Below are 25,955 nucleotides of genomic sequence, written 5' to 3' on the forward strand. Positions count from 1 at the left end.
GTTGATATCAGCTCAAGAATTAAAAAATTATTTCTGCATGAAATGAATAAGATTTTTTTTATTCCTTCTGGAATATTTTAAATAGATGTATTGGGCCTTCTGCTTTAAGGCTGTATACACCTTAAAGAAGTCTCTTTTGGTCTAATCTATTCAAATACTTTACTAATATCCAGTGCTTGAACAAAAACTCAGTTTTTCAGTTTGTTGTATTAGGACTTTGATGTCATGGTACCTTTGGTTGCCCTTAAAAGAAAGAAGAAAAGAAGACTTGCTAGCTGTACAAGTGGATTTTTGGTTAACTGCATGCTAAGTGATTTAGGAAACGTTTAATAATGTTAAATTTAGTTATAGAAAATTAAGGGATTATATGGTTTGAGATTTTTCACATATCTTTATTGCAATATTAGTACATGGAGTTTTACTTCATCCTCCACTGGATGATTACTGTTTTTTGCCAGCAGTTGGAAACGGATGCAGGAATAGGCAAAGATAAATGGCCTATGATGCATTTGCAGCTACTAGTGTTTCTTGTCTTATTTTTTTCATATATAATTGAGACAAAGCTTTTTGCTTTATTTACAGGTAATCATAACAGTTTTCAGCAGTTTAAGTTCCCATCCACTGTCACGTGAAGATTTTAATTGCATCTATACCTTTGAGCTGAAAGTATCACCAGTTTGTTGAAAGGGTAATACAGTATCTCTATTCATTTAGTCCCTGATGATCCTGACACTAAATGTGAGCCGGTGTTAGGTTCTCTTGACAGACTTGTCATACTAACGTGTTGGTGCTCAGACTAGAAAACTCAGTTCACGTACATCATGGGACTGCTGTAGGCTTTGAACAGCAACAAAGCTCAGTTAGTGCTTAACTAGGGGTGATGATTAACATCGTTCAGAATCCTGAGCAAGGTGCCCTTATACAGGGGCAAAGCAGCCTGTAAGCAAAGGCTTTCCTAAAAATAGTAATATAAATCTGTTTGAAATTATGATTTTAGGGTATAAGAAGCAGTAATAATGCGGGTATGATTCGTTTAGCATACTGTAAAATTTTCTTTCCCAAGAGAGGTACATCAGCAACATCTTTATCATTTAGTCATAGACCAAGACTACTGTCAGGCATTTCTTCAGCTGTGTGAGATGTGTCTGAATTAATCCTGTATTTCCCATATATTTTATGAGATTGCAACATACACAGAATTGCTCATTGTTTGTGGTTGAGGTGAAGTCTTGATAGGCAAATAATCTGAAAAGTTTCAGTAGTAGGGTGGGAAGTTCCTTTTCATTCTCGTGTGTTTGTCTGGAATACTACATAACAACAAACCATCTTTTGTTAATCTGGGAATGCCACTTTCCAGAAATGTAGTGGGTGTCTTGATTTATTTTATTTCTTTTTCCCCTGGGGTGTCATAATTTCTGACTAAGAGGTTAAAAAATAAAAGTATTGCTTCTATTCTTTATTTGCCTGCTGTGTATTTGAGAACTTAACTTCTTTGTGATAGTCTTAATGGAAACTGTGCTGGAGTAAGACTGGTGCTGACACTGAGGTGCATAGTGATGTTGAGGGAATTCTGCTCTTTTAAAACAGAGTAATGCTGACCACCAACACCGAGTTAATATCTGACACTTCAGGCTGCTCTTTTCTCACTTTGCTTTGTTTATTTGTTGACTGAACAATTCTAGCTTTTGCATTTGTTGTATTAATAACTGGGGAAACAACTTGTTAATCCAGTCCAGAAGGGCATGGGTTGTCTGGGTTATAAGCTTCTTAGGGAATTGGGATTTTTATTTTAGTTCTCTGGAATTTCTTGAGGATTTGATAGTTGCTGTAACCACACAGCTGGAAAGCTTTGTATGATAACGTCCTAAAGAGCACAGCTGATGAAATGTGCTGCTGCAGTGCTGAATTGTGGTGTGAACAATACATTTTTTATTTCCCTTCCCACCTCTTTTTTTTTCCTTGGTACACTGCGCTGTCTGACATGAAACTCAGGAGCATACCAAAAAATTATAATTAGCTGCAGAAGGAATAAATAATCAGATCTATGAGACTATCCTGAAGGAGAGAAAAGAAGCATTCCGATGAATTAGGGAAAATCAGGCTTTCTACATTTCCCAGCCCCTGCCGCGAGCCTTTCAGGCTCTGCTGGCTGTGATGGAAATACAGTGCTTTTGTGGGTTTTTGTTTGTTTGTTTTTTAATGTTGTTAAACATAGGATGTTCTGCATTTGCAAAGGTTGTGACCACTCCTCCTCTGCCAGTTGAAGCCACTCCCTACATAACCCAAACACGTTACACGCCATGATTCTGAAGGTATTTTACATTTTAACACTAGCTTTTGTGCACTGAACCACATTTCTTACAGACAGTACATTTTGGGGGGGGGGAAGAAAAAAATGTTTGTTTTTTTTTTTTTTAGGAGGCAAATAAGAATGATTCAAACAGCACCTCGTTTTCAGAGATCAGAAGCACTGTAAAATCAAGCTTGAAACACTGACCAGCTTTAATTTAAAAGACAGCAATATGTAATTCATTAATTGTTTTAGTGCTGGTTTCTGTGTTCCAGTTCAGAATCCTATACATAGATAGAATGTAAATTGCTGCTAACAGCATTCAGATTATATGTTTAAGAATTAAAAGCTTACTGGTATAGAATCATGTCATAGAGTTCAGATCTGGGTAGCGTTTAGTTTTGAATAAAGTTTAGCACTGAGCTCATCATACTTGCATATGTTCAGGTTTTGTATTTTTAGTTTCCACTGTGCCTTCTGTCATGGCTTGGATGACTTACATTTCCCACTGGTTTGATGAAGATGATTGGTATGAAGGACAACAACGAGTAAGATTTGTTTAAATTAATATTTTTTCTTATCTCCATTGTTTCTCTTCTTTAAGCTGCTGTTTATTACATTACTAGCACCAAAATTAATGTTTCCATGGTACTAAGAAGGGATTTTTTTAGTACTTTTATTGGGATCTAGAATCATAGATAATGACATCAAAAATGATTTTAAAATGTTTCTAGCTGGATGAAATATATTGGAAGTTCAGTGGACAGCTGTTTGTATTTTTAGTTTGCATAATTTAATGACTAGAACCCTTTAATATCTAATGAGATAGAAATAGAGCACTTAAGCTTCTTGTATGGGGAGGAAAGAATATACTCTGCATGGAATAAACTAATTATAGGCGTTAATTGAATAAAACCAAGCAAAATTGGGGGAGATGAAATTCATCTAGGTTCATTTCCAAGTTGTACCTTGGATATTTGTGCAGTTTTTTTCCTAACATTTTTCTGTAGAGGAGGAGTGGTTACTATAGCAACATTTGCAGGATATCTTGAATTCCTTTTATGTTTGTTAACTGCATGCCTTGGGCAAGCTTGATCTACTGCTGCTTTCATAGATTTAGGGTGAGAAGTGAACATAAGTCACATTTCTTGCACTGTATTAAGCTCCTTTACATAACCATGTATTTTTGTAATTTCTATTCCTCATTTTGATAGTATTTTCTTAGCTGTTGAATCGGAATGCAGATGATGCTACTGAAACATAAGGGACAGCAGCTTTTTTAATTGTATTGTCATGTATCACTTGGTAATGTCATTTATATGTTCATAAATATTTAAAAACTAGCAGATTTTTAATGCTTTTTCAACTGTTGTAATTTTACATGTCTCTTACCATATGAATGTCTCTGATGTAGAATAATCTGTTAATCGGTGTTCATCAGGGACTTGGATGTGAGATGTGCCCAGAGGTAAATTCATCTGATATCACAAGTTCTTTCTTGGCAAGTAGCCAGCACAAAAGCAATCTTCTGGTGATTGTGGTAGCTCTGGGTTGGAAGATGAGAACAGAATTCTTATGGAGGGAATGAGATGTTTTATAGCGAGATAAGACGTGGTTATATGTATTATATAAGGCATCTAAAAGCTGGAGTTCTTGTACCAGATAAATAATAAATACTCTAGTTTTGTTACCACTGTTATGTATCTCAGGTTGATTGTATGTAGCTCAAGATTCCTGGAGATGTATTAATGAATCATCAGCATTTCTCCTTAGTCTGTTTCAGACCCTAGTATTTCTATTTAGATTGTCGTTGTAAAGTTGCACATTAAAAGATACTCACATTAAACTATACAAGTAGTGTAGTCAAGAAAGTCAAGAATGCTCCTTTGCAAAATTTTTGCCAAGTTAGTTTTTGTAATGTTAAATTATTATCCTTACATTTTCTAAGCAGGGTATCTGTCTTAGATTAATGTTTTTGACTTTAATTTTTGACTTTAATTTCAGATAAGAATTTGTATCTGCTTTAAAATTCTTATAGTCATGTCCATGAGATGCTTCTCTGTGTGTTGTGGAAAAGGAATTTGAAATTGTGGAGGGTTTATGAGTGTGGATTATAAATATAAAAATATATCCTTAGCGACGTTTTCATAGCTAGTCGAAGTGGCTGAGTTAAAAATTCATACAGCACCTACTTTATTATAATTTCTAATACCTGAGTGCTTGGCTTTGAAATAGTGTTCTATTACTGTTGATTCCCTTGGATATGTTTATATACTTCTGACCTGAAATACAAAGAGAAACATTTGATCAAAATTGTTTCAAAAAAAAATTTTTTTTGTCATTTACTACATATCTTTGCCCCATGTCTGATGCCATGTCATCAGACATGGGCAAAAATACCAGTCTGCAGAAGGACAACTCTGATTATAATTGCACAAATGATGTATTCGTGCCTGTACAAAGGGATTAGGGGAGCAGATAAATGGAAGAATCTCTGTTTGCTGAGCTGGCACATAGTGCTTTGGCTTTGTGTTTATTGTGGAGGTTTAAAATCATTGTGAAAACTAGTAGAAAGTTTTTCTTTTTCTTTCTTTTTTTTTTTTTTAAAGGTGTGCTTTTCCTAGTCAGTGTCTGACTAGTGTCATAACTGATTATGCTCACTTTGAACACTTGTTAGGTTGTTTTCCATGCATTAGGAGATTTGCAGCCAGCATTTGCCTAACATGAATCTAGCCCAGGTTTTGGATATTTTTGAAGAATCTTGCTAAAATTCAAAGTCGTCTTCAATTATTCAGTACACCGAAAAACTGCTCTGTCTTGCAGACATGAAGAGACTTCTCGTTATGCTTAAAGACCTCCATGTTTTTAACGAGGTGAATTCTTTGTCCATTCTCCGGTGCTTCGAACTGGCAGTTGAATAGGGCAATGAATGTGAAATGCTGTGGTTCACACATCATGTTTTCAGCTCTAATGGATTTTCCTACAAAGTTGGACGCGTATGTCGAATGTTTTTTAAAGAGACTTTTTTATGTCAGTAAAGTAGGTCTTTAATTATGACATTATCATTGACATTCCCGAAAAATGGGGACGATGGACTGGATGAGAGGTAATACTGGTGCGTGCCACCCCTACAGGTGTGACAGCAAGTTTTCTTTGTAAGAAAACATACACACTTAATTGAATGATAGTGACAATAGAACTAATGGAAGCAGAAGCACTTGACACCTGAGTACATACAGCTGCTCCAGCTGGATTGACCAGCCTTTTGGTCTATACAGAAGTGTAATGATTAACGTATGGATACTGTATATTCACTTCTGTGCACATGCCACTTTGTAGATGTACTCATATGGACCCCAGAGGCTCACAGTGTGGGTGCACGTTATTTGTTGTGGTTGATGGTTGTAAGTTTGGGAATATTTGCAACGTGCAAGCATAGCTCCTGATAATTAAAGGGTGCCAAGTGATGGCTTTAAACAGCTGTTATTAATGTGTAAATGTTGCTGTAGTAGTCAGATAAAAAACAACAAACAATGAAATGCACTGAGTACCTGAAGCAGAGGAAAAGGAATTAGGTTGAAATTAAAATGGTGCCTGTTAAAGAGCTGCAGTTGCCAGGCTACTGACACCGCTGCTGTGTGTGTGGTGGGTGCGACACAATGCTCAGTCTTTTCTCCTGCATCCTTTAGTAACTGCATTATTCTGTGAACATCAAGGTTTAGTTTCTTCATCTGTCAAGTTAAGTGATATAATTCGACAACCAGAACAAGATTTTACATTTTTGGGAGCAGCAAGGTATTGGAATGAACATGGAAATTCGTAAGTGGTTTACAAAAAATGATACCTATGCTAAGGTAGGGATTATTAGGCATTTATCTCTAAGTCATTGATATATAGCCATGTCTATGTATCTAGTCCATTCAGATGTTATTTTTAAATAATATTACCTCTGTGGAATACAGAATTTCAATTTATTTTTTTCCTATATTTAGCAGCAAGGAAGGACTTTAAATGTTGCTGCTCATGCCAATTGGGGAAAAAAAAAAAAAAAAAAAAAAAAGGTTTTTGTTGTCCTCCCTCTTCCCCTCATCTCCTTGGAAACTGTGGGCATCCTTTGATAGCTTTCCCAGTGCAGTATTTTTATATTCACATTTTTTTCCAGTGTATTCTTCAGAGCCTAGTATAACTGTTTGTATATCCTTTATATTGAAAGAAAATATTTTTAACAAAAGATGAAAAAAAATCTCCATTATTTAAAATGCAACATGTATAGTCATATATATGTCTATAATATATATTCATTTATATTGCATTTGTAGATTTTTGCCATTTTACTCGTGTTGTTTTGGTGAATGCTGTTTTATCTCATGTACTATAAGCATGTCCAACAGAAATCTGTAATGGCTGAAAAGACCTGCAAGAAACTGCTTTGATACAAGGTACTTGAGAGACGTAACAGTGTCACGCAACTGCAATTTCTTCTTCAAGATACAATTATAATGCATTTCAAAGCAAATGTTTCTTACTAATTACAATATATTTAAAGAATAGGGAAAGGGAAATATTAACAAGGTTAAAACAGCACATATTAGCAAATCAAGTTTAAAGTGCTTGTTAAAATACAGCTCAAAATATTTTACATATGCAATGTAGTTTCAGTTGTGAATATTTTTATTTTTTTTAACCTAAGGAAAAAACTGTATTAGGAATCAAAGTTTAATAATGCTTCCTAAGCATAAGCTACTAACTGGAGTGAAATAATGGAGTATCACAAAGCAGCATTTTTTATCCAAATGGTAATCTTACTGAGGGGACATTTTCATTTGGATATCAGATCTTAAGAAAAAAAAAAATACAATATCAAAAACAGTTGCTTTAAATTTAAGTTATGCGTGAAGTTTCTTATGGTGAATTTCTTCAAAAAAATTAAAGCTACCTTTTGTCTTTAACGTAAGTGTGGAATAAAGAGAAAGCATAGTCAGATGTGTTCTTTTATTTGGAAAACAGTACTTGGTGCAGCATACCCAGTAAAATTTACAGGCATACATTTAGAACTAGGCTGAAATAGTTTTTTAGCTTTTTTTTTTTTGAGTTTTTAGTTTTTTGATCATGATTAGTGTAGCCTGAAATCTAATCAGTGACGAATGCATTTGAAGACTTAAAATATCCTGAAACTACACAAATGTCCTGATAAAACAAACAAACAAAAAACATGTTAGGTCTCTTAGGTGTGTTAATAAGCAGCATGGAAAACATGGATATAGTACTAATAATGGAACCACCTCCAAACCCAAAGTGCTAGTCAGTTTTGTGTGATGATGGTAACTGTAAATACAGCAGGTGGTGGTTGTTCTAGATTGCAGCATTTACGCTTAAAATCCTTCTCAGCTGCTTAGAATAATATTTTCTTATAGATTAATTTTCATATAGTCAACAATTACGTTCCTCTCTCATATGAAGGTGAAAAAGACAATCTTCTGATTATGATAACAGGATTTTTTTTTAATATAGATTACTGTGGAATCCTACAAGACAGGTATGCCGTTACTATGGAGAGAAAAAAAAAAAAAAAAAAAAGAAATTCTGGTTTATCATCTATTTGAGTTTTTAACTTCCAGTTAGTTTTGCCTATAATCAAACCATGAATAAAACTAGATTTAAAATATTTTCTTAGAGATTAAACTTCATCAAATCAGGAATATAAAGATTCCAGGTAAAGAAAGAAGTTTGTTTTTGTTGTTGTTGTTGTTGTTGTTTTGTTTAAAAAAAAAAAAAAAAGAAAAGCAAGAGAATATGTACAAAATATGAGACAAATCTGTTAATTATGTATTTGTGGACTATTAATTTTTAAAGAAGAGTTCATTTTTTAATCACTTTTATATGCAGTTAATCTATAAATTAAACCTATGAAAATCTAATGTTATGTATCTACCTTCTGATTATTCATGTGTTTAGGTTTTGTTTGTTTTTTCCAATTTTCATTATTTTTGTGTTCACAAAAATTTTTTGTATCCACAGTTTTAATTGTTAGACCATTACTTTCTGAGTTTTAGCTCGTTACGCTATTTTGCGTTTTAGTAAATTTTTATGTAGTCAGCTGGATGACTTTAATTTCAGAAAACATGGCTGTTAATGGTGCCAGCTATTTTTTTATTGTGACTGGAAGAAATCTTTGTTGCAGTTCTAAATGCCCAAAACACAAATATTTCTGAATGTGATTGATACTTGTAAAGAAAGGGCCTTTGGATTTTGTAATCTTATTAAGAAGTAAAAGACTAAGTGGCAAATTCAGAAACTTGGAGACTATTTACTTTTGTCAGTTTGTGAGAGTGGGGGTAGCGATGATGATTCGTTAATTAATAAGATAAATTGATTTCCTAGGGACTCTTATTGATAGCATGAGAAGGATTGTAAATGAACTGCAGGGTAATGCAATTTATAGCATTTACGGAATGTTTATGTGCCAAGTATATGCCCCAAGCACGTAAGAAAAAAATTAAAATAAAATTAATCATTCAGCTTCGTTTTCATCCCTAGTATTGGAATTTCATTTTAATACATACATAATACTTTTCTCATAAGTTTTTGTCGATATAGCCTGATAGTTCCCTTTGCACTATAGGTCACTGCTGTAGTTGTACAAAAACAACCCTTACACTTAATCAACAAATGCTTTTAGCGTTGCTTCATATCAAAAGTCTTTTTTTTTTTTTTTTTTTTTAATTCCCTCTCCTTTGTGGGGCTTAAATTTACCTGATGCTTGGTAAATTGACCATAACTCTCCTCACCTTTTACATTTATAGGCACAGTTCCTTGAATTAAAGACCCCGTCCTCCTTACTCCATGTAGTGTTTTTCCATATAATGTCCTTCAGTCTGTTTACCTATCCACAGTATAAGTATGTCCTTAAATGAGACATTCTTTAGTGTAGTTGCAGATGTAAATTGTCATGTGTGGACCTTACCAGAGCCCACGCTGAAGCACGCAGCGATATGGTGAAACTCAGCTAAATTTTCCTCCACCCATCTGCCCAAGAAGAATCTTTTCTACGGGTGCTCTTACTGATACAAGTACAATAGTTTTCCTTGGATTCCTTCTGCAGTCATTTGGACTTTGTTCTGACACTTAGATCACCATGTTGTGATCCACCTAGTCATCCTTATCAGCCTCAGTTGCAGTTGTTAGGCCACTGGAGTGATCAAAAAGTCATAAGTATGTCTTCAGGTTGATGGAGTTGGCATTGCATCCATTTGCAACTGGGTTGAACCTGGCTTTGTGTCACATGAGGACTGGTTTTTAAGTGATTCAGAAATTCTGTAAAAATTGGTGGCCTTCCCTACTCATCTGCTGTAAATAAATTTACCAAGGCTTGTTGTGAACGTTTTCTTACATCTCAGAATCACAGAATGGTTGAGGTTGGAAAGGACCTCTGAAGCTCTAGTCCAAACCCCACCCTTGCTTGAGTGGGGCTGCCTGGAGCAGACCATGTCCAGACAGCTTTTGAGTATCTCTAAGGATGGAGAGTCCATAACTGCTCTGGGCAACAGTCACCTGCACAGTAGAAAAGTGTTCCCATATGTTTGGGCAAAACCCTGTGTTTCAGCCTGTGCCCATTGCCTACTGTTCAGCACCACTAGAGCCTGGCTCTGTCTGTACAGCCTTCCTTCAAATATTTGTGCAAATGGATATGATCCTCCCCAAGCATTCTCTTCCCTGAAGAGTCCCAACTCTCTCAGCCTTTATTCGTGAGAGAGATGATCCAGTCACTTGCTCATCTTCAAGTTCCTTCATTACATTCTCTCTACTATGTCCATGTCTCTCGTACTGGGGAGTCCAGAACTGGACCCAGTATTCCAGGTGTGGCCTCACCAGGGCTGAGTACAGGGGATAACCTGCCTTGACCTGCTGGCAGCACTTCTCGTGCAGCCCAGGATACCTTTAGCCTCCTTTGCCACAAAGGCATGGTCCCTCCAGTATTCTTATTACTACTACTTTCATGGTTTATTTATAAAAATAGCACTAAAAAATTGTTAACGTACTAAATAAATAATGAAGTGAGCCTCTCCTTAGCGGAGACGCTTTTTTGGTTCAAAGTGTTCTGGTTTATTCTTGTAAGCATGTAACTATGCTTCATAAATAATAATTTAACTAAACTATTTCTGGATACTTTCATATCTCATAAAAGAAAACTTTGAGTTTTCTGCTTCTTAGTGAGTTTTTACTCTGAGCTCCAAGTTTGATATGGTATATAAATGTAATTATGGTTGAAGTTATGCCAGAATGTACTTCCATATGCAATAACACTTGCATTTCTCAAATATATAAAATAAATAAAAAATTTACCTCAATAAAATAGTGAAAGGCTAGTGCCTGTCACTAGTATATGCATATGGAATAGCCAAGCTATCCACAGATAAAACCTTAGCAGAATTCTTTCTTCACATGCATCTAAATGACTTGCCAGATTTCCTTAATAAATAAAACACAAACAAGCCCTGTTGTGTTGCTTTTGTGTTTTTTCGTTTTCTAAAAAAGCAAAATAATTAATGAAGTCCTGATGAAAAGTGCCTACTGATAGGAAATTATTTTCCTAATTTAGTGTGCTTTTAATTGAAAGTATGTGTTTGTATTGATTTGTTATGTTTCATCTTGGTAGCATTTAATATATTGAGCCTTTGTGTTGGTAACAGTGTTTTGGTTGAAGATATTGCAGCACTTTGTTAATGATCCATAGTCTTATAAGGATGAGACTGAAGTGAATTGTACTATAAAATTGAGAATAACAGTATGATAAAAGTATTAATATGCAGAGAGTGAGTAAAGGTTCAGCAAACAATTCCTTTGTAAATGTGTGCGTTCTTGGTATGTCAATGGGGAAATGGCCATGCTCGTGCTCTATCTAGCCAGCCTTTTGACATTACCATTGATCAAATATTGACCTAGGCATGTAATTGATCTGGCTCAATAGGGCATTTCTTGTGGTTTTATGTTAAAGTCCCCTCATTTTAAGCACAACAAGTAGTTTGAGAAACAATATTACAAAAATGTCTAGTATATGTTGGTTTTTTTCTTACTATTTCTTGTGTTTCACTGTTCTTACAAGGATCTTGTGTTACAGCTTTTAAATTCCCTGCAAGTGGATATTTCCGTCATACATAGCAGAGAAAATTTGCACTCACAGTAGTGGTCAAATATTGTTTGTGTGATTTTGTGCAGAGCATTATGCTTTTATTTAGAAAGTTTTGAACCTGAGTGTAGGAGAAAATAAACATGGTGAAGAACAGCTTCAGCTACTGCAAACCAAGATCTATTCAGGTTTTCATGTGCTATCTTCCACTCCCACAAATAGACTCCTGTGAGTGGTTATAAAATCCCTGCCATGCTTCACACCGAAGCCCGTGAATGTCTGGTCAGTGTATTTCTGGTTGTTTGTTTATACCTCATAAACACAAGATTTTACTGTTAAAACATGAAGGTTAGCTATATTGTTAAGATACGTATGCATTAAGCATGGGAACAAAACTGCATTGTTCTTTTGTTTAACATTCTGCCTTCATGTTGTAGTTAATGATTTTCTGTTTTAAAGGCAAAAATGTCACAGGTGAAACAAGTGGGTCTTTTAGCTGCTGGATGTCAGCCGTGGAACAAAGATGTGTGTGCTGCTAGTGGGGACAGATTTGCCTACTGTGCTACCCTTGCTATTTATATTTATCAGGTAAGATTGTTTATATTTAACAGACTAGTTATTTTACATTATTGCTTATCTCATTTTGAGCCCTTTCAATATGTGTTTCTATTATGCTTTTGAAAGTATGATTACTGCTGAGAAGATATCTGTATAAAACTCAATCTCCCATTCAAGATACCTCTTTCAAAGTATTTTTTTTTCTGCTAGTTAAAAATAGTGCATAGAGTTGATGTGTAAGCATTGTATTTGAAGTTGTACGTATCTGGAATTATTTGTAAAAGGCTCTCAATCCAGCAAATGTCTGAGATGAATGAAAATCTGTCAAAGAATAACAGCTTTTGAGAGAGAAATGAAGCAATTCTTTGGTTTCATTTGAAGCTGTAGCGTAGAAGTAGTAATTTGAAGCAGTTTTTAATCCGCTCTGGGAAACTTTGAAGATGGAGCTACAGAGCTGTGGATTCAGTGGCCCACGTTATCTTTGGTTTGGAATAACTTATTACTTTCTTTGTTTCTGAACTGCACAGCAGTGTGGTCATTTACAGTCCCCGATTACTGTGCATCAACATGTAAAAAAAGTATAAATGCTATCACATAGAATTTTCAGATTGAGAAATACTGCATGAAATAAGGATAACCTTACTTGAACTTCATGAGTTACGCTGCTTGTGGGATTAAAATAAACTTTTCTGTGTCAGGTTTGGGGTTCCATGTTTGTTTGGTTTTTTGTTTTGTTTTGTTTTTGTTGGTTTGTTTGTTTTTGTTTTTTTTTTACTGGACCAAGCAAATTAAGGAGTTAGGTTTCAAACTCAAGGGATGGAACATGGAAATGTAGATTAACTGTAAAGAATGCATTTTAGTATCCTTATATAAAAATCATGTTAGAGTGCAGTTTTTAAAGAAATATAATGAGCCTGTTGCTACCACCTGTGGGGGGCAAAGAGACTGTGTGCGTGAGGTGCGAGCAGGTGGATGACCTGGTCCACCTCATGGCAGAACTCAAGGAGGAAGTCGAGAGGTTGAGGGATATCAGGGAGTGTGAGCATGAGATAGACTTGTGGAGCAACTCCCTGCATGACCTGAAGGACAGGCCCCAGGGTGAGACACCCCAATTGGGGGTGGACCCTCTGCCCTGTTGCTGTCAGGCAGAGGCAGGGGACCTAGGAGTTGAGGAGGAATGCAAACAGGTCCCTGCTCGATATCACAGGCGATGCCCTCCCCCACCAGCCCGACCTTCCCAGGTGCCCTTCCACAACAGGTTTGAGACCCTGGAGGTTGAGAAGACCAGTAGCTGAGGAAGAGGTAGAAAGTCTTCCCAGGAGGATGCCTAGGGCAAGGAAGTCAACTCCACGCCTCAGGACTGCCTTCACCAGGACAGAAAGAAGGGTGATTGTTGTGGGCGACTCCCTTCTCAGGGGAACAGAGGGACCTATTTGTCGACCTGACCCTACCCATAGGGAAGTCTGCTGCCTCCCTGGGGCCAGGGTCAGGGACATTGCCAGAAAGCTTCCCAACCTGGTTCTCCCCTCTGACTATTATCCTCTTTTAATAGTCCAGGCTGGCAGTGATGACATTGAAGAGAGAACCATCAAACGGGACTTCAGGGGACTGGGACAGTTAGTGAATGGAGCAGGAGTACAGGTGGTGTTTTTGTCCATCCCTACGGTGGCAGGAAAGGGTACAGAGAGGACACGGAAAGCCCACCTGATAAACACATGGCTCAGAGGCTGGTGCCAACACAGAAATTTTGTTTTTTTTGACCATGGGGTGCTTAACTTGGTACCCAGCCTGATGGCCGCAGACGGGTCCCTATCTGTAAGGGGAAAACTGATTCTTGGCCAGGAGCTGGCAGGGCTCATTGAGAGGGCTTTAAACTAGGTGAGAAAGGAGACAGGGCTGAAAGAAGGCTTGTTAGAGCTGTGCCAGGGGTAACAATGGCAAGGCTGGGAGAGAAGGCAGTGGCCCAACTGAAGTGCATCTACACTAATGCACGCAGCATGGGTAACAAACAGGAGGAGCTGGAAGCCATCGTGCAGCAGGCAGACTACGACTTGGTTGCCCTCATGGAAATGTGACACACTTGCTGGATGAAGGAAAGGCTGTGGATGTGGTCTACCTTGACTTCAGCAAGCCTTTTGACACCATTTCCCACAACATTCTCCTCAAGAAACTGGCTGCTTGTGGCTTAGACTGGCGTACGCTTCGTTGGGTTATAAACTTGCTGGATAGCTGGGCCCAAAGAGTCGTGGTGAATGGAGTCAAATCCAGCTGGAGGCTGGTCACTAGTGGCACAAGTGTGTTTTAGGTTGGATATTAGGAAGAAGTTTACTGAGAGGATTGTGAGGCATTGGAATGGGCTGCCCAGGGAAGTGGTGGAGTCACCATCCCTGGAGGTCTTTAAAAGACGTTTAGATGTTGAATTTAGCAATATGGTTTAGTGGAGGACTTGTTAGTGTTATGTCAGAGGTTGGACTCGATGATCTTGAGGTCTCTTCCAACCTAGACAATTCTGTGATTCTGTGATAATAGTTTATAAGTGAAAACAATAGAATGCTAATAGTGCTTGGGATAATTGAATATTTGACACCTTTTCAGTGTAAGTAAAATACATAGGAATTTCATTTATTTAAATGTCAAGTACTGAGAATTGTTAATCCACAAAAATTTCATTTGTAAGCCTGTTACATGAGCAGTTCTCTGACCCAACAGTATTTAAAGTGAGCTTTCAAAATATGTATTTCTAAAATGAATTTTTACTTTTTGTTTAGCTGGATCACCGTTACAATGAATTCAAGCTCCGGGCAATTATGTCTGAGCATAAGAAGACAATCACAGCCATATCCTGGTGTCCGCACAATCCTGATATGTTTGCAAGTGCCAGTGCAGACAGTTTAGTAATTATTTGGAATGTGACTGAACAGAAAGTTGTGGCCAAGCTGGACAACACAAAAGGTACTTCAAACATGGAGATCTATTTTTCAATAAAGTTCTTTTCATCTCCACGTATCAGAAATACTTGACATAAAGTAAATTCAAAGCATTCAGTAGGCCAGTGGTTTAATAATTGCATAACACAATATTCTTCTGATTGTTATAGTTCGTTTTAGAAAATTATGATAGTGTGTTAGAGGAAATTGCTCTGAAGTATCTAGTAATTGGTGAAAAGTTTATTTTCTCTAAAGTACTTGACCAACTGAAGAATTTACTTTGTCATTGATTATTGGTTGAGCAGAAATAAACATTTTTTATCATAAGAAATAAGAATAAATAATTAAGATTTAAACATTGGATCATGTATTTTCATGATAACTTTACAGTTAAAGTGAAAAATAAGATGTAGCATTCTTTACAGAAGTGAAAGCAAATAACATGTGTTCAGCAGGTTCAAGTATAAATTATCAACGAAATTGAAAAATAGTTTTTGTTTAAATACCTTAACTCTTGTCCACCTGCATCTTATCTAAGGACTTGAAACTGCTGACAAGATTGTAATAGAGGTGTAGGGGGATTGAAAGTCTAGACCTGTCACCTTTCCCTGCCCAGTTCTCACTCATTCCCTTCAGTCAAAACCAGCACCTGTATTTCTGTTCTTATAGGCAATCTCTCCAGCTGTGCTTGACTCCTACATTTGCTTTCTTGGAAAATAGGTGTAACCCAAGGACAATCAGTATCTCAGGTTCTTCCAAGATATTTTGGGACTCTCTACTCTGTTCTTTTCAGCGGATTTAGAATACCCCTGAAAATCTTGTGTATCATGCATATCCTGCAAAAGGAGTAAGTAGGGAAACACACGATGATTTGATCTAATCCAAACAGAATATTTGCTCAAATTATGCATTAATATGAAAGCTGATATTTATTTTTCAACGCATTGCTTGCTTAAAAAGCTACTTCAGCCAGTGAATACATGTGAAGTAATATTTTTTCTTATTTTAAATTTTCTAAAATCGTATTATTTTTAGGATAATATACTTAAACATCCTATTAATAAGGTAGTATTAAAGAGAGCAAAAATAGCATTAAAGTATCAAAATAGGAACAGTTGTGAATCTTCATCTTGAGAAGTTTGTCTTACTGTCATTCACCCCTTCAGACACATGTTATTAAATTATGGGGATAATTAGCGTTGGAATTGTTAAGGTCAAAACCTTTAAATGGCAGTCCTCACAGGTAAGTGCTACGCAACAGAGTTAACTGGCAGATGTCCAGAAAGAAGTTATCAAGAGTTTGCTGTAACTACAGAGTTTTCCAGTTCTATCACAAATACCTGCCTCTGTTTTATTTATCCCTAGATTAAATTATGTTTTTTGTTTGTTTTTTTTTTAAAAAAAAAAAAGAAAATTGTAAAATTGTCAGTATTTTACTATTTTACTAGCTTAATAGCAAATAGCTAGCAATAAAACAATAGTGGTAGATGGAATTGTGAATGAATGACAGGATTGTTTACAGGATCAGATTTAACCTCTTTCATATATGTGATTGGCTTTGGCACTAATGAAATCAAATGTAAGTATCATGAAATACAGCCGATCAAAGTAGTATTAAAATAATTTGAGAAATATTTCTGCTTTCTGCATATGGATACTTGTAGATTACTTTTATATTGTTTAAATTTCAGTCTAATAGTTTTTATGTAGAAGAATAATTGTTTCTACAGCTTGTCAAGACAGTTGCTGATACTGGGCCCAACAGTAATATACTGAATTTCCTATTCTGGTTCTAACAAGGTTTACCTGTGTGTTTCAGGAATTCCTGCGTCACTTAGTTGGTGCTGGAATGCAGGTGATGCAGTTGCATTTGTGTCCCACAGAGGTCCCTTGTACATTTGGACTATCTCAGGACCTGACAGTGGAGTAACTGTACATAGAGATGCACATAGTTTCTTGTCAGATATCTGTCTATTTAGATGGCATCCGAAGAAAAAAGGAAAAGTAGTCTTTGGACATACTGATGGAAGTCTGTCTATTTTTCAACCAGGTAAAAACTGATACTGGAATATATATGTATATATTTTTATTATTGTCTGTTGCCTCTTTGCATGTAATTCTGATTTTTTTTCATTTAGGTTTTAGAAATATAGGCACATACATAAAACTTGTTCTTAATTCATAGTATTTCTCTTCCTTCTATATCACAGAAATATATTTGTTTAGTTGAAGTGTGCAGAGCATTTTCTTTCTCGCTTCCCCCTTTTGATAAGTCTAACAAACTTTTTCTGGGGAATGATAACAGCCACAATTTTCTACTGAATTTTCTGTATTTCCCAGTAAGTTTGTTAATCCAAATAGACAGACTTGAATTTTTCACTAGTCTCTTACTTTGATTCTGTTTGTTCTAGAGCCCCCTGCTTCATATTCTAGAGTCTGCTGACTTTTTCATTTCATTTAATGAATAACAGTGTGTCAGAATTTGTGTTAGAGAGTTTAGGATTCTCTTCTCAAAGAGACTACTTGGGCAAGAGTTTTTCTCCTTATGTTTGTAATGCACAGAGCATGTGTATGCATACTTCATTAGCAGAATACTAGACTAATTTAAAAAAAAGTGTTTTGCTGAATAAGGACCTGTCCTTTCAAGTTAAAATTCGGCACTCTTTCATAAACAGTTTTCTGTGAAGACACATAACAATATGAGATGGACTATTTAGATTTTTTTTTCTTTTCTGTCTATTTCTTTTTCCTCCACTGAAACATGATTTTTCAACTTTGAGAAAAAATAGTTCTTTAAATAAATCATTCATTTTACACAATGTTATATTCCAACAGCCATTGAAAATTTGTTCCCCTTCAGTTCACTGTAATAAGTTGTCACTAAGGATGTCACAGAAAATAAATTCCCTTGCTTCAGCAATGCTGGCTGACTTAGTACTAGCATAGGGAAATTAAGATCTGTTTTAATATCACCTCTAAATATGTATCAAACAGAGTTTTCATGAATAGTTTGCCTAGAATTATTTCAATATGAAAATAGCATTAATAGCAAAAGGATTTAAAATGTCAGAATTTTTGTCATGCAAATAGAACATTGGCTAAAAAGCTGGCATCAATGGCAGTTCTGTATGTACCACAGTACAAGTTCCATTATTTTTTTAATTGAAAATTGTTCATACTGAGGGGGGGTGGGGGGTAGACAAAAATTTTGCTTGTATCTATTTAGAGTATTTTTTTATTTCGTTATTATTGTAATATTATAAATATTTTCTAAGATCATTTAAAAATAAAAATAAATAACAGTGGTTTTCTGTTTTTAATCTATATAAAATTATTGGTTTCCAACAAATTGTAAATTTATATGCAATTGAGTGATTTTTTTTTTTCAGAACTTTTCCACTGAAATTCCTGGATATAAATAATGCAGGTTACTTCTTAAATTATTTGGAACTGCAATTGACACTTGAAAATGAACTTCTCAATTTTTTGTTTTTAAATTATTTAAAATTTTACTTTTAAAAAATTTTTCAAGGAAATTAATGCATTTTCTGTTGGATTCTATTGTGTGTGTTGTTTTTTTTAATTCCGAACATACTTCTTTTAATGAATTGGATGTAAGATAATTTAGTCAAATAGGATTTTTATTTGTTTTTTTTTAGTAACAAATAATCATGGATCTGCAGAGGTCCACTTACAAATTAATTGTCAGAGCTAAGTAGCAAGTTTTACTATGTGGGATGAATTAGTTTGACAAATTCAGGTGTATTCAAGACCACGCACTAACTGAAATACCATATTGCTGCCATTCAAAGCCCAATCTTGCATGCAGTAAGAAAATTGAGTATTTCAAAGGATTATATTCCTGAAATTAGGACAATGACATTTGAGCAATCATAATGATTATGAAAGTACACAGGCAAGTCCTAGTTTCTTTTTCCAATGAGTACCCTTACTGTGGTTACATCTTCATGAATGACTAGTTCTTTAAATGTAATTGCACCTTCATGAACTACTAGGATGTCTTAACATTTGGATATAATTGAAAATGTAGGCTTATGTAAGCTAACTAATTTTATCAACCTTGGTTTTCTAGTTTACAGTTTATAGTCATTATTGATCAGATGTTTGTAACTGGTGGCTTCTAAAAAATAACAGTACTTCGAACAAAGGGATGTCAGTAGATTAAATATAGGTCCTTTGTGTTTATATTTTTATTAAAAAATAAAAATAAAAAAGAGATGGGCAGGGAGTTGGCAGTATCCAGTACAGGCTAGTAAGCTAATATTTTGCATTCTGAGCTTAAAGTTCAGCCCTCATGTACCTACTGTAAAATGTGTACAATGGCTTGTTGGACCAGGACTTACTTAAAAATCAATTTACTTTAAAATCAATTTAAAAAAAAAAGTTCCTTTTCCATTCTTTTAAAGGGTCCAGTCCTTTTGCAGAATAAGTAAAATACACTTATTGTGGACACTTACTGATTCTACAAAACACTCTCTAGAGAGAACCTGAACATCCACAGCTTCCTGTTAAGTGTTTGAGAGTGCAGTGTGTTGACTTGTTGAAGAATCCAGTCTTTCTGTTTGAGTCACTGCTGAATAATTAGCAGACTACACTACTTACGTCTTTCTCTTGTAGTTATACTTTCTTTTAATTAATTCCAGATTATCCATTTTTGTAGCAGAACATTTAGTGTGAAGAAAATACAGGCAAGGATTTAAGATTAGTAACCTATCTAAAGAAATACAGTGCAGTCATTTAGAACCAGGTGTTCTATACTAGATGACCTTTCATTTGTTCTCAGAATTAAGTACAGCTTACTTAAATCACCTGTGACTCAATCACATGATTCACAGTACAATTGCTTTCTTTTAATAGAAGATAAAATTTAACAGTTAGGGGTTCCCATGAGCTTTTATTCCTGATGCTTGAGAAGAGATGACTACACCTTAGCAGTTTTCTTGTATAAAAACATAAGTGGAATGGAGGAATCAGTTTATGCAGCTGTTAGTTGTAAAATCTTAATTCATTTGCTCAATTTCTGATAAATGATGGATAAAGTTAATGCCAGATACAATGTACAATAACAGAATTTTTATTAGAAAGTAATAGTTATTTTAATATTAAGAATGTTCCACAGTGATCAACATTGTTTCTTTTTTGGTTCTAGTTGGGATAGGCTTTGTTCTACACAAAATCATAGTATTACTTAAGTTGGAAAAGACCTCCAAAACTATCAAGTCCAACTGTTTAATCTAGCCAAATCTGCCACTAAACCATATCCCTACGTCAATCATTAACTAATACAGTCAGGCCTTGGCATTTATCAAAATATGATTAATTATATTTTTTGTTATTAAAATTGAAAAGTAAATTTAAAACTGAATAGTTGAAGATGTAAATTAATTATTTCTAGAAAAGTGGTGCAAAATAGTGGATTTTTTTCTTAATACAAGGTTATCTGTTATGCAGGTGTCAAATTCGATATCTAATGGCTTGTTCTGGCTTTAAAATGTATGAATGCTTCATAATTGCACAGGTAGTTTTGGAGAACCAAAAAATTTGAAAGCAATCGTTTGTAAACATTACTTTGCTACAATTTTTTTCTTGTTCACATTGCTTTTCTTTTGCATATTTTTGCTGTTGTGCAAATGTAATACGCCTGTTATGCATATTTGCTTATACTAAAATAGCTCACATCTTCAACTGTGCTGCATACCTCTTTGCTCATGGAAATTATTTGGACAATGTATATTTAACATATTTTTCTTTAGTATAAAATTCTGTTGATAAATCTGAAAGTTGTTTCTATCTTCTGCTGTATTAAAAAAACAAAAGTCTTATCTGATGGAGCTAGGACTACTTTAAGTCAAATATTGCAGTGCCAGCTTCGTTGATTTCACTGGTACAGACAGTAAAGCAAGCTGCTAACAATTTCAGGGAGAAACAAAAATTAGATTTGCAATCCTTGTAAATATCTCAAGGATATATTTGATTTCATTTTGAAATAACTGTATTCTCGTACTCTTAAAGGCTCTAAAAATCAGAAACATGTCTTAAGACCAGAGTCTCTTGAAGGAACAGATGAAGAGGATCCTGTTACAGCGCTGGAGTGGGACCCTTTGTCAACTGACTACCTTCTTGTTGCTAATTTACACAATGGCATACGACTAGTTGATTCTGAATCTTTGTCCTGTATCACAACGTTTAATTTTCCCAGTGCAGCAGCATCTGTTCAGTGTTTAGCCTGGGTTTCTAGTGCACCAGGAATGTTTATAACTGGAGGTAAGCCTTTTCTTTCCTGATTTATGGAAAAGTAGTGAATATAGCACTGAGTCTTCTGTTTCTTAACATTTCTACAAATTAAAGTATACATGTGTTGTACAAAGAAAAAGATGTATGGAAAAGAACATGAAATGACAATAAGCAGTTTTTACATATTTTCTATTTGTGGGGTACAAAAAAGTGATATCAAAGTATTTATGCTAAATAATGTTTTCCTTATGCACACTTAAGCAATATCATTAGAGTTTTTTTATGGAATAGGAATGAACTGAATTGGCACTGAAGGGTGCCAATTCTTGTTCTTCTGCTTTTCTTTCTCTATTTCCAGAAGGATTTTTTTTTTCCTTTTTCCTGCTTCTTTTCTATACTGTAGTTTCAAGGTAGTATAGTTTCAAGGTAGGAGAACCAATAAATAAGGAAAATGAAACTATGAGATTATTTTTATAAAGAGAGAGTTTCCATAGAGTTTATCAGCTGAATTTTAATTAACTAATGTTACTAATTGCTATTGTTAATAGTGAAATTACCACGGAGACAACTGTGCCTGCCTATAAATATTTTTAGGATTCTAAGTTTAATTCATTGTCTTTTTTTTTTTTTTTTTTTTTTTTTTTCTTAAACAGACTGTATACGTTAAAAAATTAAAAAAATAAATTGTTCTTTTTTAACCACAGATTCTCAAGTTGGTGTGTTACGTATTTGGAATGTTTCACGTACAACACCTATAGATAATTTTAAATTGAAGAAAACGGGTTTCCATGGTTTGCATGTACTAAGTTCTCCTCCAAAGAAAAAGTGTAAGTTTACATTTGATTGTTATTCATTACAGTTAGAAGTAAGTTAAGAAAATATTTTTGTGAATCTTGGTATACCCAAGATGATCTCTGAAAACTTTTCTTGGCTCTCTAGTTCTTAATTAAGCAAAGTGCTTGCTCTCTGGTGCTGATGGGTGGGACAAATGAATGTGTAAAGGATCAAACTCTTTATAATGTCCTTCTTTAGTAGGCCAGGCTTTGTACAGCAATTGTCCATTTATTTTTCCTTTTTAAATCTCTTTGTAATACAAAGCAATTTCCTCTATATAATTATTATTTATTGCTAAATGGAAAATTAAAAAAATAATCTTATGTTTCTATTTTTTCTTAAGCATTTTTATCACCATCTCCAACTAAAAATCATCATACATCCTCGACAAGTGAAGCTGTTCCTCCGCCAACTTTAACCCCAAACCAAGCATTTTCTCTTCCTCCTGGTCATGCTGTCTGTTGTTTCATGGATGGTGGTGTGGGCCTTTATGACATGGGAGCCAGAAAGTGGGATTTCCTTAGAGATTTGGTATGTCTTATCTCTGTCTTTGGAATGACAATTTTGCTTATATAGCTTTTCTTTTTTTTTCTTTTTTTTTTTTTTAACAGCAGAAAACAAACAGGAAAAAAAAAGGAATAAAGTTTTTATAGGAATCTCAAACAAGTTTTATCATTAAAAAAGAGACTAAATTTGTTGTTAGCCAGTAAAGATTTAAGGGTGTTATGGTGGTGGTGGTTGTTTTGCTTTTGTTTTATTTCTTTTAGCTAAAATTTTAGTTTAATTTCATCATCTCCACTGAAATATTACCTAAATGGCTTTCTATAATCCAGAATTAAGGTTCTAGTCAAATCTGAGAAAAAATAAAAGCCACTCAAGTGGTGAGGTCCCTCAGTTTAAAATGACAAAGACCAAATTTTTTTTTTTTTTTAAAGCAGAAATTCAAAACTGAATTTATCACATATTAGGTAAGCATCTTCACTGGTCTGTTGGTTATTTTTGACGATTTCTCTCTTTTCCTCTTTCCCTACTCCCTTTGCACTGAAAAATGCCAGTAATTTTCAGGTGTACTCCAGTAGGTGTTTGAATAGAGGTTAGTGTTCCATGTTAATTTTTAATAGATTTTTTCTGTAAAGAACCTGAGGCTTAACATTTTTTATATTATCTATTTTTCATGCGTATGTCAAGTTTAACGAGGACCATGTCTGAGAAAACAAGCAGTTGAGATGCAAAACTTCTGAATGATTGAAGTTTAAATTTCAATAGAACAGTCTGTTTTAGAATACAGAAAATTTGCCCTAATACTAGTACATTTTTTTCAAATATAATCAAAATACAGAGCTTTATTATTTCAGTCAGTTTATACCTGAAGAACAAAATTATTTCTGTTTTACAATTTATTTTTTCTTGTTTTTGTCTAGTGTTTTTTTTTAGTGATATTCTTAGCAACTCATTTTCAACGGGCAATGCTAATGCATCCCTGGCATTCCATCACCTTGTTGTTTTAAGGCAGAATGTTTCTGTTTTTAATAAAGATCTATGAAGGGAAGGAGTGTTATAGTCCAAGCTATTTTATGTCTTTTAATTTTGACTGATTAGCCATAACATATAGATTATAATATGGTTTATTTTAGAGTTTGTTCTAGAGTTGGACTTCTGGAAGAAAAAAAAAAGTAATAAAAATGGATTCAATATTTGTTTCATTTAAGGGACATGTTGAGACCATCTTTGATTGCAAATTCAAACCTGATAACCCTGATCTTCTTGCTACAGCTTCATTTGATGGCACAATAAAAGTTTGGGATATAAATACTTTAACAGCAGTTTACACATCTCCTGGTAATGAGGGGGTTATTTATTCCATTTCTTGGGCTCCAGGTAAGAATATTTTACTTTAAGTCTAAATGTTCTTTGAATTAGCATTGACTTGCAGCAATTTGTGTTATAAAAGTATTAGTTTTAGGTAGGAGGTTGTCTTAAAAGTTTATAAACATAACTGAAGTAATATCTGTAAAACTTGTAAAAACTAGTGCTTCAGAACTCGTTGAAGCTCACCATTATAAGGACTGATCTCTGCCTTTCATACTGAGACTAGAGGAACAAAGCTCTGCAAAGTTTTTCTAGCACTGCATTAGAGATGATGAGGCTTCCTATGCACAGTAGGCAAATGATTAAAGGAATTTAAATTCTATTTTATGCTGAAAAACTGGAATATATGTGTTCAGTTCAATCTCATCCTTCTTCAGGTAGTATTCTAATCACTGAAGAGCTCCACTTTTACTTTTCTATTTTTTTTTCATTATTATTTTTGGGATAGGGAGTAGCTTTTCCACAAAGTGTCTACTCTTCCTTAGAGAAGCCACTGAAGTTGGTAGGAAATTTTCTTGTTAGAACTGTTTTGCAATCCATTTAGATGAACCTGAAAGTACATTTCTGATAAAGTTACTGATGTCAGTAGTTGATGATAAGAAAACTTTCTTGTGATTTAATTATTTGGACAGCAGATACAGTTGTTTGCTTTTTTAATTCTTAATTCAGCTCAGTGCTTTGCTCTCCTATGATTCTAGTGGGAAGCTTAATGCTGTCTGTATAAGTGAAATGAGATGACACTTAAAAAAAAAAAAAAAAAAAAGAGAGACAAAAAAAATCTTACACCATGTTCCTCTTCACAGATAATTTTTTGTGCTACATGGAAATTATGACAATATTACATATGTTTTTACATCTTTTTTGTTGTTTTGTTCCAAAATTTAAATTCAGTTTAAATTCAGTATCTTGCATTAAGAGAATAGTTTGTTCATGATGGTGAGGGGAAGAATGGGGGTGTTTTTGTATTCTAAATTATTAAAAAAGTAAACTTAAGCCAATTGAAAGTATGTCCTTAAACTTTTGCTCTTAACTTGTTCTCCTTACACTTCATTTTTGCCCACTCCAGACAAAACTTTTCTTGTTTCTTTCACATCCCATACTCCCAGCAATTTCCTCTCCACCTTGTACCATCATATTTCTTCATTCCTAAAATACAATCCAATGCATGCCACCATTTGGATTTGGTCTCATAAGACCTTTAAACATGGTGATACCTCTTTTTTTTTTTTTTCCCCTTTCTCCTATCTGAATCTCTTATGTATGTATGTTCTAAACAGCTTTCTAGACTCCTCCTGTATGGATTGCCTTTTTTGCCTCTGAAGTACAGTATGAGTATATGAAGTACAGTATAAAACAACAGTGGAAACTTACCTGTGTCATAGGGTTGTTTAGCAAAATTACAGCTAGATAGATGATCACTGGGGTGGGGAAGAGCCAGTGGCTGTTGGATTAGGCCCAAGTTATGTGACCTGTAGCATTCTCCCTGATTTGTCTTTAGTATATATGGAACTTTAAAAGCAAATGCTTTACTTCAAACTTGAAATATTGAGACTGTATATGTTTTTCAGTTTCAGTCGTATGCATAATGGACATGACTTTTTTGTCACCTTAGTTGCAAAGCTTTCAGCAGGTATTGACAATACTTTTGCAACTATTCAACTTCTGGTTTGCCCTTTTTTCAAAATAGGAATGCAGAAACATAGGTCAGGCTTTTGCTGAAACTGTTATTTGCGACTTAATATCAAATACTGGCCTTAAAGCATGGAAAAACTGCTGTTTATGTGCATTGATGACTTAATATTTTTTTTTTATGAGAGCTTATAAATGTCTTTTTTTAAAGGAGATCTGAACTGCATAGCAGGTGCAACATCCAGAAATGGTGGCTTCATCTGGGATGTCCCAAGAGGCAAAGTGATAACCCGATTCAGTGAGGTATGATGAGCCTGCTTCTCTTTTGTCTATTGCATATAAGTTAGTCATTCCTTCTAGTGCCAATAAATGATGATCTGTCACGTGTTCTTAAAAGACGATATAACAAAAATGTGTAGAAAGATTGATATGGGTGCCAGTTTATCTCTGAGGCAGGTGAAGTTTT

General features: G+C 34.7%; 1 protein-coding gene across 4 annotated transcripts in view; it reads left to right on the plus strand.

Annotated features, from left to right (window-relative positions):
* Positions 1 to 615: 615 nt before the first annotated feature.
* Positions 616 to 25,955, plus strand: part of WDR17 (WD repeat domain 17) — a 49,970-nt gene continuing 24,630 nt past the window's right edge. Inside the window, exons 1-10 of one of the 4 annotated variants that reach the window (XM_084517448.1) lie at positions 2,263 to 2,312; positions 2,738 to 2,838; positions 11,877 to 12,005; positions 14,744 to 14,927; positions 16,722 to 16,952; positions 20,936 to 21,187; positions 21,862 to 21,984; positions 22,335 to 22,522; positions 23,701 to 23,869; positions 25,701 to 25,792. In XM_084517448.1, coding sequence (XP_084373574.1) covers positions 2,773 to 2,838; positions 11,877 to 12,005; positions 14,744 to 14,927; positions 16,722 to 16,952; positions 20,936 to 21,187; positions 21,862 to 21,984; positions 22,335 to 22,522; positions 23,701 to 23,869; positions 25,701 to 25,792 — 1,434 coding nt within the window. In that variant the 5' untranslated portion in view covers positions 2,263 to 2,312; positions 2,738 to 2,772. Of the gene's footprint in view, positions 689 to 2,262; positions 2,313 to 2,458; positions 2,839 to 3,369; positions 3,412 to 11,876; positions 12,006 to 14,743; positions 14,928 to 16,721; positions 16,953 to 20,935; positions 21,188 to 21,861; positions 21,985 to 22,334; positions 22,523 to 23,700; positions 23,870 to 25,700; positions 25,793 to 25,955 lie in introns of those variants that run through there. The other 3 variants (XM_084517451.1, XM_084517449.1, XM_084517450.1) reach the window with 3 other exon arrangements.

The sequence above is a fragment of the Aythya ferina genome (genome assembly GCF_964211825.1).
Source record: "Aythya ferina genome assembly, chromosome: 4".
NCBI lineage: Eukaryota > Metazoa > Chordata > Aves > Anseriformes > Anatidae > Aythya > Aythya ferina.